We start from the raw sequence: 25,578 nt of genomic DNA on the forward strand, positions 1-25,578 counted from the left end.
AGACCACAGCAAGGTTGCTCTGGCAGCATCTTTATTTACAAACAGCAATTCCCAATGACTTTATACCATAAAAAAGCCATTTACAAGCAAGAAACAAGAATTCAGAACAAAATTAAGCAGCACTGAAATATTCATGTCACAAACCTAAAGCAAAATGAATACAAGAGTAAAATATCATTTGAATAAATAGTCTTCAATTCATGCTATAAAATAACCCTTAATGGCAAGTTACTAGTTGATACAGCATCCGCTTAGCTAGCTTCATTTACTTCACGTGGTGATGAAGTGTGGCGTTGTGAGGTTACCAGTTTATATTGCAAGATAATGACACCATGTGAAGTCATTCAAATTGCTCAGCCATTTGTAACGGACACTGTATTAGCCCTACTGCTGAAGTGTTAAGAGATGGTTTCACATCAGGAAAAGGTCGTTCTCAGGGGAGGCAGTGAGTTTACCTCTTGCTCTAGTCAGGGCAGCAGCCTGGGACTTAGTCTCCAAGTCCCGAGGCTGAGTTCACAGCATAACTTGTCACTGAAGGGCAGTGGGAGGTCTGTGTGCTCAATCTGCCAATGAGCAGTGAGCGGGGCTTACTCCAGTAGCTACGGAGGAGCAGCGATAGCCCTGTGTGTGCCAGACCCAGGGGGCACCTGAAGCTGGCAAGCCCTGGCAAGAAGAGTGAGAACTCTGGTACTTCCTGAAGACGACGTGTGGCGACCATTACAAATGTGGAACAGAGTGAATGACTTCGCTGAACTCTCAGTTCAGCTGCACTGAGTATATGAAATCTACGATGTAAGAACTAGACAGTTTCGTATAAAGAGTTTACATAATTTCCCAATACTTTCATATATAAAATTTAATAAATAACCCTGACCAGGCTAGAAGCACCATTCAAGGGGCATGAGCCCTTGGAAAATAGTTTAGATGTTGCATATTTGAGTCCCTTTCAGTGGAGGCTTCACAGGAAACCATTATAGAATTTAACAACAGTGATAACAAAAACATCACAGTAACAGTAACAAGTGGAAAGCTTGAAATAAGACACATCAACCTAAAGTAGAGCTCATTCACATGGACTATTTCCCCTAGCCCTTGCTTTGTGTTCCTGCAAATTCTCCCCAGAATCCAGGTTGTTAAAATCAAACTCACATACAAAAAAATATGCAGGCCTGTGGTCTGGGCTAAGGGTAAAACAAAAGAGGTGGTTATACTTGCTGTCGTTAGAAGAGACATACACTTAAGCTCTGGGAAGATTTAAAAATTACCAATTTAGTCCTACAGTATATTCTACTTAACAGTGAACCGACAGTATCCTTTCTGCTGTTCGAAAGAGAGAGGGAGGGAGGAGAGAGAAAAGGAAAGAGGGAGGAAGGAAGAAAGGAAGGGAGGAAGGAAAGGAGGAATGAAGGAGGAAGGAAGGAAGGAAACAAACAAACAATCCCCACCAACAACAAAAAATTGCCAAGGCAGAGCCAATTGATCGGGAGGCTTTTCCACTGAATGGGAAAATGAATTCATCTTTGTCGTAGTATTTACAAACCGTTTCTAAATGTATTTACAGCTTTAGTAGAAACGAGAGGGCAGAAGACTGATGAAGAAAACATAAGGACTGAAAACCACAAGTGTTAGCAAAAGTATAAAACGTCTTCACAGTTTGTGCAATGGGGTAAATGTCACAGGGAAGGAAGGGTGCTGTGGCTGTCTTCACATTGTCTAACATGGAAAGGTAGCTGAGAAGAGACTCAATTACGCACAGGCCTGTATGAAAGCAGGACATACTTCACTGTAAAGGATGTCTTCACATATGTTTATCTTAGTGGACTTCTGCGTCTGCTATAGTGAGAGACCTAACCTACAACTGTACAGGGACAGGTTTGCTGTCCACAAGGAGTCGCTCTAAGGAGTTACACAGTGAGCTTAAGGGAAAGAAGCCTGCTCGAGTGGCCAAGCTGGCTCTCCTGGCACATCCTCATGTAGCTAGGCACAATTGACCGCTGTTGCCCTGTCTGCATGGAGAGCCCTCGGCAGCCATGCCCACCGCAGGCACCTAGTGCAAGTGTGCAGACAGGCTATGCAGTGCTGTGCTGGCCTGGGCCCTGCCTCCCTCGAAGCCCCGTGAACTTTACAGTACTGTGTTATGGCTTGAGAATTCATTTTTAACACTGCTAGCAGTGGAGAGGGTAAAGTGTTAGCAACACGAATGGGAGCAAGCGCAACTTGCAAAATGCGGAATCATGATCATTAAAAACTCAAATTGGTTTTCTGCCCCTTAACAGTCCCATTACAATGTTAGAACCTGAACTGTACAATCAAAGCAATGTATATTTTTGTCAAAGACAATTTTGGATAAGTCACTCTTTGGTAAACTCAAACCAGCTAAACAAATTGACAAACATAAGAACTACAAGTACGTAAGTTCAGAAACAAGAACTACATGCACATAAGTTCAGACAGACAGTGACAAGAGTCAGGATATGGGCGTGCGGCCAGAGTGCGCTCCCCTCACCACAAAAAGTGAAAAGGAGGCTCCTTCCCTGAGCTCCACGTCGCACATCCTTGGATTTGGGGCCTTTCTTGTCACAAACTTAACTGGTATCACAACACAAAATAATAAAAAAAGAAGTTTTGCATTTAATTCTCAAAAAGAAAAATCAAAACAAAATATATTTGTGTAAGGAAAATGAAAAATCACAAACATTTACCTGAAACCTCAGAACACACTTAAGTAGGTAAACACTTGGGAGTCCATTCTCCCTTGAGGCGGTCAGCTTCCTTAGCTGAACAAATGCTTCAGGGAGAGAACCCCGATTTAGGCAGTCTGACGAGGAGAAGGCATACCGTATACCCGATCAGAAGAGCCGCTCCAGGAGCGGCAGGATTAGTCATCTACAGGAGTTAACACTGAGGTGAGGCGAGCAATTCACATATGAGCAGATCCTGTGTGCTAGGACGGTGCCACTGTGTGCACCGGGGCTGCTACACATGAAGGAAGGGCTGGAATCAAATTTTTTTCTCAAATAACCCCCGCCCCCGGCAAAAAAAAAAAAAAAAAAAAAAGGAAAAAAAAAAAAAAAAAAAAAAAAAAAAAAAAAAAAAAAAAAAAAAAGAAAAAAAAAAAAAAAAAAAAAAGCTGGGTGGTGATGGCACACACCTTTATCCCAGCACTCGGGAGGTAGAGGCAGGAGAATCTCTGAATTCGAGGCCAGCCTGGTCTACAGAGCAAGTCCAGGACAGTCAGGGCTACACAGAGAAACCCTATCTTGAACCTCCCCCACTTCCTGCAAAACAAAACAAAAAACAAAAACCACCAAACAAATTAAACAAAAACACCTCCCCCCAAACCCATCATTCTTGGTATTTTAAGAGCCAAAAAAGCATGGCAAATCAGCAAACATCTATTTTGTATTCCTTAGCTCCTAGCCTCTGAGGTTGGTCCTCAGTTTCTGGGTTTTGCTTGAGTCTGGGTCTCAGAGCCCAGGTACTCAGGCAGAGACTAGAGCGCTGCTGTCTCTGCAGTCAGCCACAAACCTGGCCTGTAAACTGCCTATCAAATTGCCCTCTCTGCCTGAGTTCACAGAACCAGAGCATTTGTGAAGCCTGTTGGTGTGTATGAACCTAAGAGCAAACAGACATTTTCCAAAGCGCTGACCAGACACAACTCAGACATAACCCGTTTGCCAGCACATGCTTTTGAGGTTTCTTTTCAAGCTGTGAACTTGAGAGGAAAGTAAATAAGTCATCACTACTCGTAGGTTTCACATTTTCTAGACAATACTGACCTAAAAGATACTTAACATAAAAATAGCACCACGTGACCAAAAATGGTGAGACGTACACACAGATTTGGTGACACACTGAGGATCTTAGATGGTTTTGACATTTTTTTCTTTAAGCAAGAAACACTGAGAGAGTGGAGGAGCCACTGAGGCTCTCATTAGCACACACAATACTAAGATTAGATATATTGCTTGCAATTCCCGTAGAGTACAGCTTTACAAAAAGTACAAATTCCAAGTTCTGCAGCTTCCCTGGGAACTGCATAGAAAAAGTTGTTGTGCACCTGAACTGGCTGTTTGAGGAGAGAGAGAAAAACCAAAAGCACAACACTACCTGGAGAATTTTGTAGGCAAGTGCTACAAACTCCTGCCCTTTAGTGAGAGCACTACTCACGGTGGAGTGATCTGATTAGTTACCTGGTATGTATGCTTCTACAGTACAGAATGAAGGTAGGTAGATTTGTAGTAAAAACCTTGAAAACCATTGCTCCTTTGGGGTTGGCTAGTATAACACTACACTGTGTAGAAAGGTCAGCACCACAGGTCATCCAGCACAGCTGGACAACGAACAAAAGTTTCAAATGGTTCCCACTACAGTTGAAGGAGTTTTATGGCATTTGGTTTATGTGTTTGTTATGAAGCAGAGCTATGAACACTGTGATTTGCTTTGCTTGCATTTGGACACAATGATTACTGTATGTGAAAATCTACTGACATTCTTCAGTAAAGGAAAACAAAGGGTGGAAACTAACATAGTAGGCGGGGTTGAAACAGAGTCAGACTCTGTTCACATTGTATTAAATTATATATTCCTCTTACATTCACCTCAACCAGAATAAACCCCAATTTGAGAATGTATATATACTATATATATAATAACCACTTTATTATATATATATATATAAATTGTCTAACTACCCCTAAAACTAATTTTAAATTAGAAAAGGTTACCCATTTGTATCAGCTGACGGCATCCTAGCCTCTTTCCATTAAAATGCACTGGGGCTAGCACCCACAGTCAAAGAGTGCCTGCCTCTTGGCAGAGAACGTGGGGTCAACCAGTTGGCATAGCTAAATCTCTGGCAGAGTTGGGAGACGCAATCAGCCAAGGAGGAATACTGTCAGTCTGTGTTCTCCTGGCTCTGCTGCCCTTCATGCTTTGAGCTCCTGGGGGAGGGAAGAGGAGAGAAGGGTAAACACAAGTGCCACACCCAGAACCTTCAGAGAAACTACCAAGAAACCAAGAGATTTCCAGATGGGGAAAACCAAAGATTACAACAAAGCAAATCACAACTATGCATTGACTGATGTGCTTTGTTCAGGAGCTCTTTCTCTGCAGCAACTTAGTCAGGCGCATCAGATACTGTGTGGATTTCCATTCGGGAATCTAGAGCCATGTCTGAGACTGACACATCACTTTCAAGTTTCTGCTCCACGTACACATCTGTTCTTTCGGGAGACTCCATGCGACTCCTGACCTCAGTGACACCCGGGTGGTTTTTCCGCAGGTGCTGGTTGAGGGTACCCTGGAATGGAAAGCACTTCCCACAGACCTCACAGCGGAATGGTTTGTCATCAGTGTGGCCCCGGATGTGGTACTCCAGCTGGTCCTTGCGTGTATACTTCTTCCCACAGAACTTGCACACAAAGGGGGTGATTCCCATATGCAGTCGCATGTGCCTGTCGAGGCTTCCCTTCTGGTTAAAGGACTTCCCACAGTAAATACAGATCAACCTCTCATTGTATGGGTACCAGTAACCCCTTGCACTCCTTTCCCGGGGACTGCTCTCATAACTGGGATTGTTCATCATGGCTTCACTGTCAGATCCTTGCACTGCACCCTGCAGGTCACTGTGCAGGTGAACAGACAGAGCCCGCTTCTGGCGGGCACCACGGCCTCGGAAGCAGCTCAGCATGGACCTGGATGGGCTGGAATTACTCTGACTTCCAAAAGCTTCTGGCATGCTGGAAGGCTGTGAGGCTGCCTGGGAGTAGGGATACGCATGCTGGAGCACAGAGCCATAGGCACCCACGTTCACTGCCACAACTTGCTCCCCATCAACCATCTCTGTGTGGTAACCATCATCACCCAGGGAGGAGCTGTCAGAACAACTGGGCCGCTCAGACTTTTCCATCTTCACTTTTACCTCAGTGATCTGGCTCTCCCTCACTAACAAATCCCCTTGCTCGTGGTCCCCTTCAATTTGAATCTCGTACTCAGACACGCTGCCACTGCTCCCCCGATCTGAGTGTCCCTCTTCCTGTAAGCGGCTCCGAAGGGCTTTGTTGGGGGTCGTCTCCATCCGGAGATCGCTGCTGACTGGAGGCTGCCGTACCTGAGGGCAATATGGAGGGGAGATCTCAACAGGATTGGCGAAGAAGCTGCCATCTTTCACTCCATTCCGGCTCTCGGGATTCTCTTCAGCACCAATGGTGACAGAGTCAACATCTCCCACACTGATCTTTGAGTGGATGCTCTCCAGGATCTGCGTGCACTTGTCAATGACACACTGCATCTGAAGGAAGCTGGCTGCGGTCAGAAAACTGACAACATCCTTCAACTGCAAGGACATTCTTCCAGTGTAACAGAAGGACAGCAACTGCTCAAACACGCTGGGGTTCTTAATCACAGATATCGACAAGCCACTCATAGTGCTCAATGCTGAATGGTCCCGGAAATACGGAGAGCTGGCTGCGAGGACAGCTTTGTGGGCTCGGAATGGCTGACCCTGAATGTGGACAATGATGTCACATAGCTTCCCTTGCAGGCGGAGCTCGTTTAGTTGGCTCAGAACAGTGCTGCTGTGCTCAGGCACATCGAACTGAATGAAACTGCTGCTGTCCATTTCTACTGACACGAGACGTAATCTGCAGAGACAAAGAGCATCCGTAATTCGCCAGAGCTCCTCAGCAAGACAAGCAGCATAGATACGAGCTCACATCAACTCGTCAGCTAGCACTCCTAGGGTCTGCCTGAACATTCCTCCTCTTGCTTAGTTTTCATCTTCCATCTCTCCATCAATTCACCTAAAGCCAAATAAGTGAACAATCAATTAGCCCAGTATCATTCTTCTTGCTCAACACTCAATTTGATCAAAGTAAAACATTGAATGCATAGGAAGGCTGGCTCAGCTGAGGAAAAGTGGTGCCCTTCAAGAAAAATTACTATTCACCTACAGCTGAGGGTCTCTAAAGGGCTCTACAAAAATATTCCACTTCGTATACCACCTGCCTTGTATAATTCTCTATGCATGGCTTATGTCTGTGTATATGTTTATGTACACATCATATGGGGCAGGAACACGTGTGAGCATGTTTATAGGGACCAGAGGTCAACAACACTGGCATCTTCCTTCTTTTATTGAGAGTAGTCTTCCACTGAGCTCACCAACTGGCAAGTCTTGCTAGCCAACAAGCCCCAGAGCACTGCAATAATAGGCACATGTGCCCAAGTCCAGTTTTAAAATTTTTATTATTATTTGTGTGTACAGGTGTTCTACCTGACAGTATGACTATTACCATGTATACTCTGTGTCCTCAGAGGCCAGAATTGAGTGATAGACCCACTGGGACTGCAGTTATACATGGTTGTAAGCCACCCTGTAGGTGTTGAAGACCAAACCTGTGCTCTTAACCACAGTTCCAATCTTTTTTTAAAATTTCATTTTATTTATTTATGTCTGAGATGCCACGGTGCCCATGCAGAGGCCAGAGAACAACTTTTGGGAGTTGATTCTTTCCCTCACAAGGCCTGGGAGATCGAGCCCAGCTCATCAGGCTTTAAGGCAGATGCTGAATTATCTCACTGCCCTCCTTGCTCTTGCTACATGGGTACCAGGGATTGAAACTCAGATCCTCATGCTTGTGTACACTTTATGGAATGAAACATCTCCCCAGCCTCCACTCACATACTTCTAATCAGTAGTTTTTCAAGCATCCAGCAACTCAAACCAGTGAATGGAACAAACTTCTTTCCAGTGTTATCGTGATTAGGGCTTTCCCCACATACCTTTGAAGAACAAGAAATATACAGTCCCTGTCCCTTGCAGGAGAGTGTTATTTAAGGCAAAAGAAAGAAGAGTGATGGGCACATTCCAAGTGGAGGGCCCTCCATGCTACTCATGGCACTAGCATGCCCGGGCCACTGCTCCCACCACTTCTGACCCGGACCCTTCAGCACTGAACCACTCGAAACCACTGAAGGAGCTGGTGAGATGGCTCAATGGGTGAAGCTAATCAGTTTCTCAGAACCCCTATGATGGAAGAAGAATCAATTTCCCAAAGCTGTCTTCTAACCTCAAGAGCACTGTGGTATGCATGTGTGTACACACACAGGTAGACAACATGCACGTACATACTAACACACAGCTACTAAGGTAAACACAAAACTAGAACTAATAATTCTAATTTTATAGCCGGGCAGTGGTGGTGTATGCCTTTAATCCCAGCACTCAGGAAGCAGAAGCAGGTGGATCTCTGTGAGTTCGAGGCCAGCCTGGTCTACAAGAGCTAGTTCCAGGTCAGGCTCCAAAACTACTCAGAAACCTTGTCTCAAAACACCAAAATAATAATAATAATAATAATAATGATAATAATAATAATTTGGTTTTGAAATCCAACCAAGAGATATTTTGCTTTCTGAGTCAGGGCCTCACCCCACAGAGCAGTCTGGCCTCACACTCAGGCTTGTTTTGAACGCCTGGCTTACAGAAGTACACCATCACATCTAGCCAACCTGTGGAAATGCTCCATACTAAGTACTGAATCGCGAGCAAGAAGGGCCTGAGAGTAAGTCTGCCTATCTCCGATTCACTTGAGCACTAACTCCCAGACCAGATACACAAGTGACAAAGCAAACACAGTAAACTGTTAACAGTGCACACAGCAGTCAAGTGGCCACTGTGAAAACCTGTCAATTTTTCTGCAGCTTGGAAATTTTTCATAATAAAACATTGAGACTCAGAAAGCATCACCTACAACAAAAAAGGGAGAGTGCCTTAACAATTTATCTTAAGCAATAAAAAGTGAAAATAAGTGACTCAACTCAGGAGGCTATAAAAACAAAGACAAAAGCAAGCAGAATAATTCACTAGGGTATAACCACCAAAAAAAGTAAAGCCTGTAAAACGAGTCTAAATCTAAGACTCTTGCAGGAAAGGATCAATCAGTTAGTTTGAGTGGATCACATCAGAATTTTCAATCTTGTCAGAATCTGAGCTAAAACATTTATGTCAAAGAGGGATGTTATGCTTCTATTTATCCTAGACTTCTGATTGAAGTCAATTTGAAATCTGCATGAAATGGACATATTTTTAGCATAACATAAATTGGCAGAACTAAATGAAAAAGACACAGAAGTGCCAAGGCACAAACGATCTCCAGGCCGTTCACACTGTTCTAGCCGCGTGCGGAGACACGGAGGCATTTTAGTGCATCTGGCACAAAGCTGACTCCCAGAATGACAGGCAACTGAAAGAAGTCTGCTTCAGCTAAGGCACTGCAAGGCCCTCTGCAAACGCCAAGAACGAGGAACACTGGCTAAGGTTTGGACACTGCTAAGATTACTCGTGGCATCAGAAAGTCAGAGAAACTTGCTCAGCCACATTATCATGCCAAAAATTCATCTCAGAAGTAAACACCCCTTCAGAGTAAGAAAACAGCAGTCCGATAAGCAAGAAATAGAGCCCTACTCTAGAAACAACAAACAGTATCTACTGCAAAGCAATGACATCATCCTTAGAAAGAATCATTGTCTCTTCCCAAAATGTATTCAACATAACATGTGCTAGCCCCAACATCCTTACCTCCTAGGGATTAAAAGACATTAGCATAATAACCCATCTGAAAGGGTTCTCCAGACACCATTCTGTTTAACTCAGCAGTTTGCAAACTCATTTAACTGTGGAACTCTCCTCTCAAGGTATGACATTAGTATTCCAAAGCATCAGTGCTCTGGAGAGCACATTCAGCTAAGGCATCCCATCAAGGCTTCTAAGACAGACAACACTTTCTACCGTCACATTCTTTCTTCCCCCTTCCTTTTTTTTTTTTTTTTTTTTTTTTTAAATATTTTGAGACAGGTCTCGGTCTCTCTCTACATAGCCCTGGCTGTCCTCCAATCCATTATGTAGACCAGGTCAGTCTCAAATCCATAGACATCCATTTGTCTCTGCCTCTTGAATACTAGGATTAAAGGTGTGCACCACCACACTTGGCTCTACCAAACCCATTCTTTATCTTTCCTTTTTTGTTCTCTCTTTTTTTTTAAAGTTTTTTGAGACAAGGTTATTCTGTGCAACAGTTCTAATTGTCCTATAACTCAGTTTGTAGACCAGGCTGGCCTCAAACTCACAAAGATCAACCTGCCTCTGCCTCACAAATGCTGGGATTGAATGTGTGCGCCACCAAGCTCAGCTGCCATGTTATTCTTAACATTTTTGTATTTGGAAGTGAGCCAAAGCAACAAGGGAAACTGAAGGCACACACAACCATCTAAGAAAGATGGAAGAAAGGCAGTGGTGGCGTTCACCTTTAATCCCAGCACTTGGGAGGCAGAGGCAGGTGGAGCTCTGAGTTTGAGGCCAGCCTAGTCTACAGAGTGAGTTCCAGGACAGCCAGAACTACACAAAGAAACTCTATCTTGAAAAAACAAACAAACAAAAAGAGAAACAGAGAGAAAAAAAAAACAAATTACTGGTTACATACAGGTATTCACTATTTAAAACAAAAACCACAAGTGATCACTTGCTATTGTGTCAGAATGAGGGACAACCGGCAACACAACAGCATGGGCCATAAATAAAATAAGGCACAAGGAAGAAAAAGGCATTATCTTTTTATACAGTGTACATGAGAAAGAGAACACACACATGTGGGAGTCAAAGGACAACTTGTGGCAATCTTTTCTCTTCTTTCACCATGTAAATTTCAAGTATTGAACTCAGGTCACCAGGCTTGGTAACACATGACTCCCCCCAGTGAGTAATCTCATTGGCCCACTATTTTAATAAGGAGTTTTTATATGGGCAAATGAAGACATATATCTCAGCTGTGAGACAATGCTGTCTTCTTAACTGAATTCATAAATAGAATGCAGGCCAGTGGAATTTTTTGTTAAGTTTTTTTTTTAAAAAAAATGATTTAAAGCTGGCAGGTGGTGGCACACCTTTAATCCCAGCACTTGGGAGGCAGACGCAAGTGAGTATCTGTAAAACCAGGCTGGCCTGGTCTACAGAGCCAATTCTAGGACAGCCAGGGCTATACAGAGAAACCGTTTCTCAAAAAAAATTAAAACAAACAAAAAAACACAAAAAGACTTTTAAAAAAAACGCATTGATCCTAGAACACTGACATTGATGTCCAATAATACAAGCCACATGCGTTTCGTGTTTTCTAGTTACCAGTCCCCAGAGTCCCCAGCACAGTACTAGACACAGCACCCAGAGCTCATGCACTGCTAAGTCTCCACTGCTGTACAGCACCCCAGCCCACCTAGCAGTTAGACTTGTGAAGTAAAATCAAAAGTATTCAATTTAGCGCAACAGAGCCAACATTACCACAAGGCATTTTAAATTTCTCATCATTCCACAACAAATCCTGGCTACACAGAAAAACCCTGTCTTGTAAAACCAGAAAGAGAGAAAAAAAAAAAAAAGAGAGAGAGAGAGAGAACAGAAAATCTAACCAGATGGAATGTAACAGGGTTAACAAACTCACTGGTACATACAAGCTGGGAGTCTGCTGTGTGTCGGGCACAAGCGTCCCGGGGAGTGGCTGGCGCTCCTCTAGCCATCAAAACCGCTAAGACTAGGTCATCTTTACAGCGAGGACATGGTCACAGAGACCACCTGAGCAAATGCTACTGCAAATAAGACCAAAGAGGATGTATAAAGGTTACTAATGATCTCTAGGCCGTAACAGTCCTGCAGAGAAATTGTGCCCACAGAAGGAATTCCATGTGTCAAGAGATACAGCCAGAGAACCAGGAAGGAAGACGTGCTGGAAGCTCCTGCTTCAGGAGGGACAAGGCACAGGGGAAGACTAGGGCCACAGAAGCTGCTGGTGTCGGGGAGATCAGACATCTCAGGTGCTTTTTCAAAGGAGGGGAAAAGGACAATTACTAAACAGAAGTGGCTTGGGGAACTTGATAAACTTTATCGCTAAATCCTTACTGTATAACATTCCCTGGATGGGCAGCGGTGGCGCAAGCCTTTAATCCTAGCAGAGGATGGGCAGAGGCAGGCGGATCTCTGTGAGTTCGAGGCCAGCCTGGAGTACAAGAGCTAGTTCCAGGACAGGAACCAAAAAGCTATGGAGAAACCCTGTCTCGAATATTCAAAAAAAAAAAAAAAACCCAAAACATTCCCTGGAGAGAAGGCATGTTGATGTACAAATGTGGAGGTCTAACCAAAGAAATAAAGCTTTTCTATCTTTAAAATGCTTACAAAAGCCAGGAAGTGGTGAACGCCTTTAATCTCAGCACTCAGGAGCAGAGGCAGAAGAATCTCTGTGAGTTCCAGGCCAGCTGGTCTACAGAGCAAGTTCCAGGACAACCAGGGTTATACAGAGAACCCTGTCTTGAAAAACCACAAAAAAAAAGAAAGAAAGAAAGAAAGAAAGAAAGAAAGAAAGAAAGAAAGAAAGAAAGAAAGAAGAAAGAAAGCAAGAAAGGAAGGAAGAAAGAAAGAAAGGAAGAAAGAAAGAAAAGGAGGGGGCAGAAAGCATTATGAAAAGAATTTGCAAAATACAAAATCTATGAGATTCACAAATCAATAAAAGCCGAATATCACAAATAAAAACTCCACAAATATGAACAGATGCTTTTTAAAAACAAGGAATAAAAATAGCATTTTAGACATAGTCATTTCATCAGTAACGAAAACAAAATTTAACAAGAGATGCAATCTTTCTCCTAAGAAAGGGTCAGATGTCACCGTCTCACAGCACTGTGTCAGCACAGTGAAGGGAAGGGATGGAGTCCTCACAAAAGTCAAGAAAGCTAGGAGAGCGGCAAAGCACTTTCAGACAGATGTGAAGCTGAAGGGGCTTCAGAGAGGCCTCCTCTCCAGGCTGCAGGCATAGCAGGGACACAGCAAAGCAGCACACTACAGCGGACACCAGAGGATCCTATCTTTCTGCAAAAGGGGAAAGGGGATGCTCTCATGTGCGGCGGCACAGTGACACTTCCTTCTTCTGCAGCAACAATGTGAAGACTCCTCCCCAGAGCTGCTAACAAGCAACACTCAGTAACAATCTGCAGGCAAGGTGAATTCACAGATAATTTCAGTTTCTAGGCACAATACCAAACTAAGGAGAACAAAAGGTGTAATTTTAAGTTCTATACCCCATGGCCAGAGGATCCAAGTCTGGTTCCCAGCACCCACACAGCAGTTCACTGCTATCTGTAACTGCCAATTCCTGGGGGATCTGATGCCTCCTTTCCCAGGACAGAAAGAGACTTTGTCTGGATGTCAACTTCACCAATGAGCCTCTATTCTTAGAAACAGCAGCTTCCTAATTCTTCCCTGCACAGAATTAACAGGACTACTTTATATTAAGTTTTTAAATAAGTTTGTCTTTAAAGTACAAATATATGCATATCAGAGCACTTCAGAGCACAGGATAGAAATATAAAAATAACAAAACTTCCCCACTCTAGTGCCCTCTTCTAAAGGAAAAGCACCACTGGGAGTTTTTCAGAGAATGCTGAACATGTACTAGTATGTGTCCAGGTCCTAAGAAATGTAACTAGGTCTGAAAAAATGGCTCAGCAGTTAAGAGCACTGGCTGCTCTAGCAGAGGATCCAAGTCTGGTTCCCAGCACCCACATGGCAGTTCACAGCTATCTGTAACTGCCAATTCCTGAGGGATCTGATACCCCTTTCTGGTTTCCTTGGGTGCCTGTATGCATTTGATCCACATACAAACAGGAATACATACATAAATTCTTTTAAAGAAAAAAACATAGGCAGGTGATAGTGACACACGCCTTTAATCCCAGCACTCTGGAGGCAGAGAGGAGCAGATCTCTGTGAGTTGGAGGCCAGTCTGATCTACAGAAAGAGTTCCAGGGCACGCTCCAAAACTACAGAAAAACCATGTCTCAAAAAACAAAAAAAACAAACAAACAAAAAAAAAAAAGCAGAGAAAAATATTTAATATACCTTAAATTCTTCCTATAGAGTTCCAACTTCATAGCCTCCATGGTCAGCTGTGGCACAATGTCAACTGATGCCAAAACCAGGAAGCAAACTAATCAGCCATTACACACAGCATGGTGACACGTTACAGACATCTCAGCTCTTTTGTAACACTTCGCAGAAGAACTGAGAGGTTTTGCATTTCAACCTAAAATGCCAAAGCACCTTCTAAGAGGTGGCAAGTGCCTACTGGTCCCAGACCACAGGGAAAAGCTGCTCCCTACAACTACCAGCATCAAGCATTAAACTATTTCACCTTTACTTAACTGGAAGAAGGAAAATGGTACCTCCTTCTTCTGATGTGCCTTGTGATTTCCTATCAATGGGGCTGCCATGTTTCTCACACATAATGGCAATCTGTCAATAGCAGGCTGAAGGCAGCCAGTCTCTGAACTGCCTCTTTTTATCCTCTACCCACAGTTGCCTTTTTACTGGATTGTCAGAACTCTTTGTAAATTAAGGAAATTAGCCTCTGTCATTTGTGCTGCACTAAGATTTAATTGCAATCAGTAAATGGCATACTAACTAGGGACTTAAATTATTTCTCTACACTTATAGGAAATACTCACTCAACATCAACTCCTACACATAGCAAACCACAGGGAATGCAAAGACTCACAAAAGTCCCCGTCTTGCAGTTTGACGTGGGCTTAATGCAGCTTTCTCCCAGCCCAGGGAGAGATGGGAATCGAATTCATTTTTGATAATGCAGAGATGTGATTTATATTCGTTTTTCATTTAGATTAAGTTTGCAGCTGCTTCAGAAAACAATAATGAATTTGATTATTCCACTCACTAAAAACATTAGGATCAGTGTTCTTTAATTTAGCAGATTAATCATGTCTTCCTAGCACATTATAACGGGGGGGAAAAACCCTAGTCATTTATCCTGTAATATCTTAACTATAAAAACAATCACATATAGGCTGGATTTTTTTCCTCTGGTGCCATTAATAGCTATTTTGTTTTTGTCTGTGAAAGCTATGCTGTGGTTATGAACATGAAACACTGCTTCCCGGGACACAGGAATGAGCTGAAACTGGCTACTGCTCCATAATGTCTTCTCCATCCTCTTCTGCTTATTCAGCCAGTGGGAAGATAATCTTCCTGCTTTTTCAATGTCACCTGCAGTCACGCCCCTTCACCTTCCCGGGTGTGATCATCAGAAACCACCACTTACTGAATGCTGTGTTCGTGTTAGGCAAAAACGTCAAGGCTTGCATGCCTCACTTCAAGGAGCCCCTGCACGTCCCAATTTTTTAGAGACAAGGAAACCAAGACTCCAAGAGGCTGACTTTCTCAGCACCGTTTCCATGGGCCCAGGAGAGGAAGGAAGGTGATAGGGACACTAAGATAGTGAAGGCATTTTAGTAACATTTAGTACGAATGCTCAAAGCGCCCTCTTTCCAGATCAAATTCCCCCCCAGCAGAGCAGTAGGAGACAGGAAGCCAGCCTAGGCTACAAGTGGATCCTTTATAAAGCAACAAACCTGCACAGGTAAGAGCTAAGATCAGGAAAACATCGAGATAGGGGGTGGTGCTCCGAATAAAGCATATGACCTCTTCCCAGACCAGTTTTGATGCCATTGGATCCTCAGGCCCCCTGTCTGGTTTAAGCAAAAAGCCCTTTCTCTATATAAAAGCCTTAATTAGTTAGAAACCACAAAGCTAGGAATCAAGTGACAGCCCTGTGGTGACTCAAGGTGGACATCTCAGAGACCAGATGCCACCAAGACAACACAGGTTCAGACCAAGTTCAACAGAACGCAAAGCAACACTAAAATTGGAGTTCAAAGAACAAGAGTAAACTCTGAGCAATGTGTGTATGAAGTGAGAGAGGAGGAAGCTACCGACGCAGCTGCTACTGCTGCTTGGGGTGGGGGGGTGTCTCTAAGTAGCAAGGAGGTCTAATTGAGTGAGTTCAGGGTAGCAGCTCAATTAGGGAGTAGTTTGGGCACACCGAGAGAGGCCACTCACACAGCCTAGTGCTGTGGACATGGCCCCAAGGAGAGAGTGGAGCTAGTCCGTCAACCACCATTCCTCACACAGACCAAAAGAGAAGGGAACAGAAGGCCTAATAGAAGACCAGATGGCAATGGGGTTAGTAAGTAAGGCTACTTGAAAGTTTTGCACAGTCCCACCAGAAAAAGCCCAGGCACACCACTGCACTGTGGATGCTGCACAATGGCTGTGTGAAAGGCAAGATGACCTGATCCCCTAAACTCAGTTCCAAGGCTTCCCTGCACAGTGAAGTTTTTTATCTGAGGGAGCTCTAGAAGAAAAGGGCACTGGGCAGAAACAGGAAGACAAGGACACAGTCAACCAGAAGCTAACAGACATGCTGAGCACAGTAAGAAGGGACCCCAGTGACTAGCCCGTTTCTCACATGGACGTGAACAAAGGAGGCAAAAAGGCAATGACTCTTCTGGGGGCTGTCACTGTAGGGCAGGATGAAATGACAGGCCTGGGCGATACAGAACACAGCTCCTGGAGCCTTCAAAGCAGCTGCCTGCTTGCTGGTGTCCTAAAAACGAGTAAGCAGTGCTCAGCTGGCTTTGGCTTTCCCTGAATACCATCAATACTCTTACAATGGTATTTTGAAAAGACTTGTGTATTACCAAAAAATAACTAGTTGGATGAATTCATACACATCAGCTTAACAGATCTCCCAGGCAGGACATCAGTTCCAGAAGCCACAAGGGCACATACAAATGTACAGGACTATAAAAAATGTAAGATGAAAAACACACCTCTCTAAAGGTAAAGGGCAGATTGAAGGAAAATGCATACAGATTTGATACTGGGCTAATTCTAAATTCTTTAATTTGTTTATCAAATTGGACTGACACAAAATTTTTTTTCCCGAAGAATTGGCAAAGGCTACTTATAGACAGCTAAAAAAAGAAAGACCTAGAAAAGACAAAAACCCACAAAAAAACAAGTTTTAACTTTATTCATGATTAAAGACATTTGAATTACAAAAGGAAAAAAATTGGTGGGGGCAGTACTGGGAATTGAACCAGAACTTTGCATGTGGTAGGCATACACTTTAGCACTGAGGCACACCATGATCCAAAATGCCATTTTTTTATGGTTTATTTAACTTTATTTTATGTGCATTGATGTGAAGGTGTCATATCCCTTGCAACTGGATCTTCAGACAGTTGTGAGCTGCCATGTGGGTGCTGGGAATTGAACCCGGGTCCTCTGGAAGAGCAGTCAGTACTCTTAACCACTGAGCCATCTCTCCAGCCCCCCAAGATGCCATTTTTAAGCCACTAGAGATGTAAGCAAGCTTTTAAGTGCTGACAAATGTAATAATCCTGAGGATAACTTGGTGATATTTATCAGCACATAAAAGGCTGCTATAATACATAAAAGTAACTGCTAAAAACTGGGTCTAGGGGCTGGAGAGTTAGCTCAGCAGGTAAAGGCACCTGCCGCCAAACCTGACGACCCATGTTGGACCTGAATCCTTGTGACACACTTGGTAGAAGGAAAGAACTGACTCCAACAAGTTGTCCTCCACATGTGCACCCACACATAATAAATAAATAAAGTATTTTTAAAAAGAATTTAGAATACAGATACAGTGCTTGCAGAAGTATGTATACACGCACGTTACAGAAGTGTATATATACATGTATGTTGCAGAAGTGTGTGTGTGTATATACATATATATATATGTGTGTGTGTGTTTGTGCGTGTGTGCATGTAAGAGGGGCATTCACTGTGCTTTTCTTTTCTTTTTTCCTGCTGCAGCCATAAAAGAGGAACAGTCACAAAAGAAGACTGATTAAGAAAAAGCAGGAAGCTAGGCAACAATGGCGCACACCTTAAATCCCAGCACTCAGGAGGCAGAGGCAGGAGGATCTCTGTGAGTTTGAAGCCAGCCTGATCTACGGAGAGTTCCAGCTACAGCTTTGACACAGAGAAACCCTGTCTTGAAAAATAAAAAAGCAAAACAAACAAACAAACAACAACAACAACAAAGCAACAGATAGAGACACTGTCTATGCTTCAATATGGAAGGAACTCTACAATGCACTTAAAAGTAGCCAGGTCGCTGGGCACCTGCCTTTAATCCCAGCACTCAGGAGGCAGAGGCAGGCAGATCTCTGTGAATTCGAGGCCAGCCTGGTCCAGGACAGGTACCAAAGCTACAGAGAAACCTTGTCTTGAAAAAAGACCAAACAAACAAACAAACAAATAAAAAGTAGTTAGGTCTAGAACAATTTAATCACATGATTTTTTTCCATGCTCATTTCTCAAAAGAATCTATAGTTGACTCATTTTGTTCTTGTTTGTTTGTTTTCAGAATCTATAGCCCAAGCTGGCTTCAAACTCAAAGCAACCCTCCTATCTCTGCCTCTCAAATACTGGAATTACAGGTGTACACCATCATGCCCAGCCTTACAGCTTTCTCTTCAACAACATAGGGGTTAAAGGTCCTAATGATATCCATGAGTAAATTCTCCAAAAACTTAACTACTAATAACCTGCTAACTGGAAGTCTCACCAGTAACAGTGAACTGGCATACAGTCCTATGTTACAGGAATTATACATGAGAAGCACATAACAACCCCAACAACCAGCACATCCAAGTCACTGGAGCTGGTGAGCATGGCAGAGCAGTGGGAGGCAGCTATGGAATCCAGGCAGCAATTTATGCAGCTATAATCTAAGACTACTTCGTTTTGTCTTTTCAAACTGCTTGCCTGGAACTCACCATTTGTAGCAATCCTCCTGTCTGACTCCAGAGATAATCCTACACCTTTGTTTACATTTCGCTAGCACGGTTCACGTTAATGCACACATACATGTTGATAAACTAACTTCTTACAGTAGTTAATAACAAATGACAGAATAGTGTATGATGGAGGAAGGTCATTGGTTAAGTAATAAAGGAACTGCTTGGCCTCATAGGTTAAAACATAGAAGGGAGGAGTAAACAGAAAAGAATGCTGGGAGGAAGAGGAAGTGAGCTCAGAGGCCATGCTCCCCTCTCCCGGGTAGATGCGATCGATGAAGCTCCAACCCAGGATGGACATAGGCTAGAATCTTCACGGTAAGCGCACCTTGGGGTGCTATACACATTATTAGAAATGGGCTAGTCCAGGTGCGGGAGTCAGCCAAGAAGAGGCTAGATATAATGGGCCAAGCAGTGTTTAAAAGAATACAATTTGTGTGCTGTTATTTTGGGGCATAAGCTAGCCAGGTGACCAGGAGCTGGCATCAGGAACACAGCCCGCAGCTCCCACTACAGAAAGGCGCCCAGATGTGTGGACAACTGAATCCACTGAATACGGGGCTAGAGAAGGAAATGGAATTCCAGGGCAGTCACAATGAACATGAGTCCAGAGGGTTCACAAGGACCGGGGGTGTGGGCTGGCATCCATTCTGGGGCACGAGAGAGACCAGAAGAGGCAAGCAGAGCTTAGGTTGTCCAATGGGCAGTAAGAAGTATGGTGTGGGAGAGACTAGGGTTTGACCAACACTTTAATAACTATAGAGAGGATGTGGCATTACAGAGGCAGAAAAGAAAATAATAAAATAAGGCAAGAACTAGAAGAGTAGAGAACCAAAGGATGCACTTGTCCCTCAGGAAAGAGGCCCTCTACCATAGCAGTAGCAGGTCAGAGTCAACAAACCTGATCCTCTCCTAAATGCCACTCCCACTGAGTTGGCTAAAAGTACAACCCAGCACCATGTCTACCTAATACTGTAGCATCCTGTACATTACAACCTGTGCCACAGAGAGCCACAAAGGACGCCTCAATGTCACCTGGACAAAAAACAGCAGTGGTCCTAAAGTCCCCTCCACCGTAAACATGGGGTAAAGCTCCATGACAGAAAGAGTTCCCCATGACAACCAGAACAAAAGCACAAACCAGGCAATGGGAATTGTCTCATACACTGATAAGCTCTTAGGCAGGGACCTCACAAGAGGCTCTCAGTGTGGGTCAGCTCATGCAACCTAAACTCAAGACCTCTAGACTGCCGGCACAGCTGTACCCTCAGCCCTCAAAATGTCCTGCTAAAGACCCTGGAGGTGCAGGACAGATAGGCAGGAGGCAAAATCCCATCTCACCTGGAAACACTGCAGCTTCATCACATGCTACACTCCCTTTAAAAATGCCCAGTTACACTTTCAAGAAAAGAAAGGAAGGTGACAAATTTGGCTGGGCTTAAGGTACTAGAAAGGACCATTCTTGGTCAGGATGCTTGTGATGCCAAACCCAGGTTTGCAGCAGCTGATGAGCAGCAGGGCTGCAGGAAGCATTGTGATGCTGATGGAACTCAATGCAAGGGGAAAAAACAGGGAGGAAATGGCATTCTGTGATGGATATTCATGAAGGGCGCTTCCTAATTTAAAGGAAAACAAGTTTAGAGTTCTTACTGCATTAATTCATGTGAGAGAACATTTTTATCCGAACTGTTACATTTCTGAGCGAGGCGCTAACACTCTCCAGGTCTGCCCAGATACACTAATTTGGGGAGGGTGTGATTTGTCTTAGTCAATGCAAAACATTGGAGCTGCTTCTGAGCTTTCCAAGCAGGAGAGGAATGGCCGCTTTAACCACACCAGCAACAAGGAAGACTGGCTTCTCTCAGCTACTGCTGTGCACACTGTGCAGAGAAAGCTCTTCCTGGCAACAGACACAGATGTTGCAACCATCCCCACTGTACAGATGAGGAGACATACTCCAAGAGACAAGGAACTTTCCTGGGGTACTCGGCTAATGACTGATCCAGCCAGGAACTGAAACCACATGTCAGTCTCCAGAGCAAAACTATAGCTCTCAGAAGAAAGCAGATTTTAACTAGGCATCTGGCTGAGATGTGTAGCTTTTCTTGGTGATAATCCTCCTGACCAACTTCAAGTGGAGACAAATTCCACTCAAGATGTCCCATACAAAGTCAGGCAGTCTGACACAGTGGTAAGGGGCCATAATGTCGAACTGCTCAGACACTTCAAATGGTTTTCAACAGGGCTGAAGAGATGGCTCAGCAGTTACGAGCACTGGCTGCTCTTCCAGAGACCCTGAGTTCAATTCCCAGCACCCACATGGCAGCTCACAACTGTCTGTAACTCCAGTTTCAGGAGATCTGACACCTTTACAGCAATGCACATAAAATAAAGTTAAATTTTTAAAAATTTTAAAAATTGTTTTCAAAATCTGTTCATTGTTTTTATTCTGCCAGAAAAGCAGGCCCTAGAGTGTTTTTAAAATCTCTGCATTTTTTTTTCTAAAGTTAGAGTCTTGCTATGTTACCCAGGTTAGATTCAAACTCCTGGTGATCCTCCTGTCTCAGCCTCACCAATAATGCACTGAAGATTTAGACCACTGTTCCTGGCTGATGTCTCCCATCTGAATCATGAGCTGAAAAGATCTGTTCCGTACAGAAGGAGTGAGCTTTCTTAAGGCAAGACCTCAATATAAACTAAGGCACAGCAGCTTATTTATCCATGACTGGCTTTCCAGGAGAGCTAGAGAATACACACGTTCCACCTCTTATAACAAATGGATTAGAAAGGCTCACCTTGAATTGCATTCTTCCAGGGTGCTTTCCATGCCAGCAACATCAACAGAAAATAACCATTAGAAGCTTAACTGAGCTCAGTTGGTGACCTTCACTAAACTAAATTCAGCAGTTTGTCAGCTACAAAACATTAAATGGACACAATTAAGTTTGAAAGCATGAAACAGAATTTCAACTAAAGATATATGAAAATCAGTGGAAATATAAATGACAGGACTCTAGGTTCACAATATCTGACATTCTTGCTTCATCCGGAAGGCAGAACAGAGACATGTATATCGGCTAGACAAAGCTTGGCAGCCCATCCTTCCTCCACTCCAATACACCACACCTAATCATAATAAAATGTCTTCGGCAGTTCCTAAATTTTGCTACTGCCTTTGTGTGCCATCATCATTAAAAATCCACAGAGGCTGTGGAGAGGACCTCAGTTTCTAAAGTGCTTACGCATGAGGACCTGAGTCTGGATTCTCAGCACCCATGTAAAAAGGTCACACACACTGGAGAGGTGGGGCCAGGAGACTCTCTAGGGCTTGCTGGCCAACCAGTCTGACTGAACAGCCAGTTCTAGACATGGTGGGAGACTCTGTCTCAAAAAAATAAGATGGAGAAGGGGGAGAGCAGTGGAAAGGAACACTCGGCACTCGACCTGGGCACTGGTGCACACACATACAGATGCACATGAATGAACATATACACCTGTATCAACCCCACAACACAGACTTTTTGACACATTACAAGTAAGAAAAAGCAGGCTCGAACTGGAGGTGGAACTCAGTGGTACAGTGGTAGTGCTTTTGCCTAGTATGCGTGAGGCCCTGGGCTAACTCTTCAGCACCAAAAAAGAAAGAAAAAAAAAAAAAGAGCGGAAGAAATAATGGGCTCAGAGAACAGGACAAATCACTCAGCTTCACAGTTATTGAGTGACTGCGCTAAGAGCCAAATCCAGGCCTGATCCCAGACCCAACTTTCTTTCCCCACAACCTTAGACTCAAGAATTACAGAGACTTTTTTTCTTTCCTCGGGATCGGAAGGAACACTAATGTTTCACAGAATTTTTTCTGCGCTTTCTGCGTCTGAGAATAAAACTGAAAGCATCCACCTGGAACTGCAGCATTAAATACCAGTAGTTACAGAGGACAGAGAAGGCTAATAACCAAATGGCTTCTCCTTGGGAAAAAAAAATTGTTTACCAACAAAAATCAGGAACTATTTGAGACCCTTTTATCAAGATTCCAGCTCCAGCATCAGGAGGCAGAAGAGTCTGAAAGAAGTGGTAACAAGCAATGTCTTCAAACAACTGCTCCAGCGGGGCCAGGACAACCAACAACCAAGGAAACTTGCTGCAGAGTCCCGGTGCCACAAAGGCATGGGGGTAGGGCAGTGAGGGAACACCCATTGGAGGAAGTCTATCTTCAGCAGGGGCTTGAAGGAAGTGAAATGGAGAACGTGCTCAGGGGACTGGAACAACAGCTTTAGAAGCAGTCAGAACATGGACAACTTGGAGAAGCAAAGGCCAGGAAAAAGTCAGGTTTAGGTGAGAGGAATGAAGCCAAACCTAAAAGACCCTTGAGCGGAGATGGAGGAACAGTAAAGGCTGACACCACAAAGCAGGCAGGACACTATTCTGCTCTGAACAATGGTCTAACTGCCGTGGCCCCCTAAGCTCACCTCCTGCCCTCTAGCCTCTTCCTTCCACCTTCTGCAGGGCACCGCCCCCCCCACACTCTCGTTGCTAGAATACGCCTGCCTCTAGAACAGTTTTAACTTTGGCCTAGTGTTCAAGATCTTTCAGGAACCAAGCCTAATCAATAGTTCCTCTTACTCCTCTCCCATCTTGGCCTTCGGCTAGGAGGCTGGTCTAGTCACTAACTCCATAGGATCCTTTTTCCCCCCCAATCTGAATTCTACTTGTCCTTTGCCACCCTTTCACTAAGCCCCACCACCACCACTACCTCTACCTCTCTATAGCACACAACCTTGTCTCATGGGCAATGTCTGAACACCCAGTGTAAAAGCCTTGGTTGGAGATTAGTGTTTCGACTCCTTTCGTCCACTACTCAACAGCATTCTGACATTTACTAAACAAGCAAGCACTCAACTATTTTTCTACTTCCTATACTAAGTTTGGCGTTAGCATAAAGGAAGGATGGGGGAGGGTGAAACCTCTGGAGTCAGAGACCAGCTAAGAAGCTGTTGCAATAATCCAGATGTGAAGCAAAAGCAGCCTAGACTAAGGAACAAAGAGAAAATGGGCAAACACAAACAGCAAAATGCTTGCATGCAAAACGCTCCACAGGAAAACTATGGACGACAGCAAGGAACGACGAAGGCTCAGTAAAGCTATTTCCAAGAAAACACTTCTGCGAATCATTTTAAACCTCCCTGAGACAAAGTGCACGAAGGGGTTAAAAAGTCTACATCTGGAACGTTAAAAAAAAAAAAAAAATGTCTTCAGTAAAACTGCCCCGCATGCTGAACCAGGCACAGACCTTGCAATGTCAGATATTCACAGCATGACGGGTCTGTAGGGAGTTCACCTAAACTCTCAATTCTCCGTGGAGGAACGTCCGGCATGGAAGAGACGTGCTGAAAACCTAAAGGTGGTGCGTCCCAGATCTGAGTAGCCCCAAAGCAGTCACTTCGCCTAGACAAGCAGTGTTTTACACGCCCCCTCCCCAGTCCGTCCTCAGCTCCGCCGGAGTGACCACGGAGACCACCCCGGCCAAGCTTGGCACGCGTCGCCTGTTTACCTGGCGCAAGGCGGTGGCCCGAGGCAGCAGCTCCAGGACAGCCTCCCGCTGACGCCCCCAGGCCGGGCCTGGCTCTCCGGGGGCCACGGTCACTCGGACCCCTCGGTACAGGAAGGAGAGCGAGGCGCCCAGGAGAGAAGGCTGGTGAGCTGCAGGGCAGCCGCCCCGACTCACCCCTCGGAGCCAAGCGCCTGGCCTCCGGCAGGTGCCCGGGCCTCTGGACCGCGCCCGGCCGTCCCCCGCACTGACCAGACAGCGTCTCGCCCGCCCCGCCTCACCCACGAGGAGCCGGACAACCGCTCCACCGGCCGTCCCGACCCTGCCGCCTCCGCCCGCGACCCGCCAGCCTCACCTGGGCCGCGCGCCGCGTTCACATCGCCCGCCTGCGGCGCCCCCTCCACCGCCGCCGCCGCCGGCGCCAGGCCCTTCCCCGCCGCTCCCGCTGCCACCCCTGCCCGCGCCCCCCGCCCCCGGAAGCGCTTCCAGGCCCCGCCCCCTCGGCGCCCGCGCTTCCGGGCAGGCACGGAGTCCGGCGGTTGTCGCTAGTCCGAGTCTCTTCGCGGCGGAACTCTGGATACCGGGCGGAGCTGCGGACAAAGAGTGGACGGGAGGGCGGCTGAGCTGCAGCCCAGCTCTGGAGCCCTCCCGGAGTCCCGTCCGTGGCCTTCCGCCCGCCTTCTCCTCGGTGCCCCCTGCTGGCCAGAGCCGGACTCGGCCGTGCGCTCCCGGACCCTAAACCTGCGGAAGGCTCACACCTGCGGCCACCTTCCTCACACTTTTTAATTCTTCTATTTTTATTCATTTGGGGTTTTGTTTTGAGACAAGTTTTCAAAAACAGAATTCCCCTACAGAGCGGAGGCTGACCTTGAACTCACAGAGATTCTCTAGGGTTAGGATTACAGGAATGGGCCTCCATGCCCAGCTTTCTGGGCAGGTTTTCTCTGCTGCAAACAGGAAAAAAAAAAAAAAAAACCAACTACCTGACCCTAAAACAAGAGTCCACGGGACTGGAGAAATGGCTCAGCAGTTAAGAGCGCTGACTACTCGGGTGCAATTCCCAGCACCCACATGGCAGCTCACACCTGTGATCCAACGCCCTTCTCTTGGTCTCCTCAGACACCAAGCACGCGGTGCACAAATACACATGGCCGGGAAACATCCATACCCATAAAATAAAAAATTAATAACTTTAAAAATTCTTTTAATTTCCAAAGAACGTTCTCTAGATCAGTAGATCCAGAACACAGGAAAGGTAGGCCAGACTACCTCAGGGCGGCTGTGTGGTTTACAGTTCGCAGCAGTGA

The 25,578-nt window shown here is 45.0% G+C and overlaps 1 protein-coding gene across 3 annotated transcripts; it reads right to left on the minus strand.

Annotated features, from left to right (window-relative positions):
- Window positions 1-24,730, minus strand: Zbtb34 (zinc finger and BTB domain containing 34). 3 transcript variants are annotated; one of them, XM_050155269.1, is made up of 3 exons: window positions 24,627-24,690; window positions 21,522-21,641; window positions 1-6,644 (listed from the first exon to the last, which is right to left on the minus strand). In XM_050155269.1, exons 2-3 carry the CDS (start codon window positions 21,551-21,553, stop codon window positions 5,120-5,122), a joined length of 1,557 nt encoding a protein of 518 aa, XP_050011226.1. In that variant the 5' UTR covers window positions 21,554-21,641; window positions 24,627-24,690; the 3' UTR covers window positions 1-5,119. The 3 variants fall into 3 exon arrangements, with proteins under 3 accessions (XP_050011226.1, XP_050011228.1, XP_050011227.1); XM_050155271.1 differs by lacking the exon at window positions 21,522-21,641 and having other exon boundaries at window positions 1-6,803; window positions 24,627-24,730; XM_050155270.1 differs by lacking the exon at window positions 21,522-21,641 and having other exon boundaries at window positions 24,627-24,724.
- Between the last annotated feature and the right edge of the window lie 848 nt (window positions 24,731-25,578).

This window comes from Alexandromys fortis, unplaced genomic scaffold (genome assembly GCF_014885135.2).
Source record: "Alexandromys fortis isolate MF-2015 unplaced genomic scaffold, M_Fortis_MF-2015_v1.1 scaffold_72, whole genome shotgun sequence".
Classification (NCBI taxonomy): domain Eukaryota; kingdom Metazoa; phylum Chordata; class Mammalia; order Rodentia; family Cricetidae; genus Alexandromys; species Alexandromys fortis.

What these genes read in the sequence shown, in the direction of transcription:
- Zbtb34 (XM_050155269.1), bottom strand. Translation starts at nt 21,553, where the DNA reads ATGGAAAGCACCCTGGAAGAATGCAATTCAAG. An exon ending in CTGGAAGAATGCAATTCAAG is followed by an intron (nt 6,645 to 21,521) that starts GTGAGCCTTTCT and finishes TTGTCTCTGCAG; the next exon opens with ATTACGTCTCGTGTCAGTAG.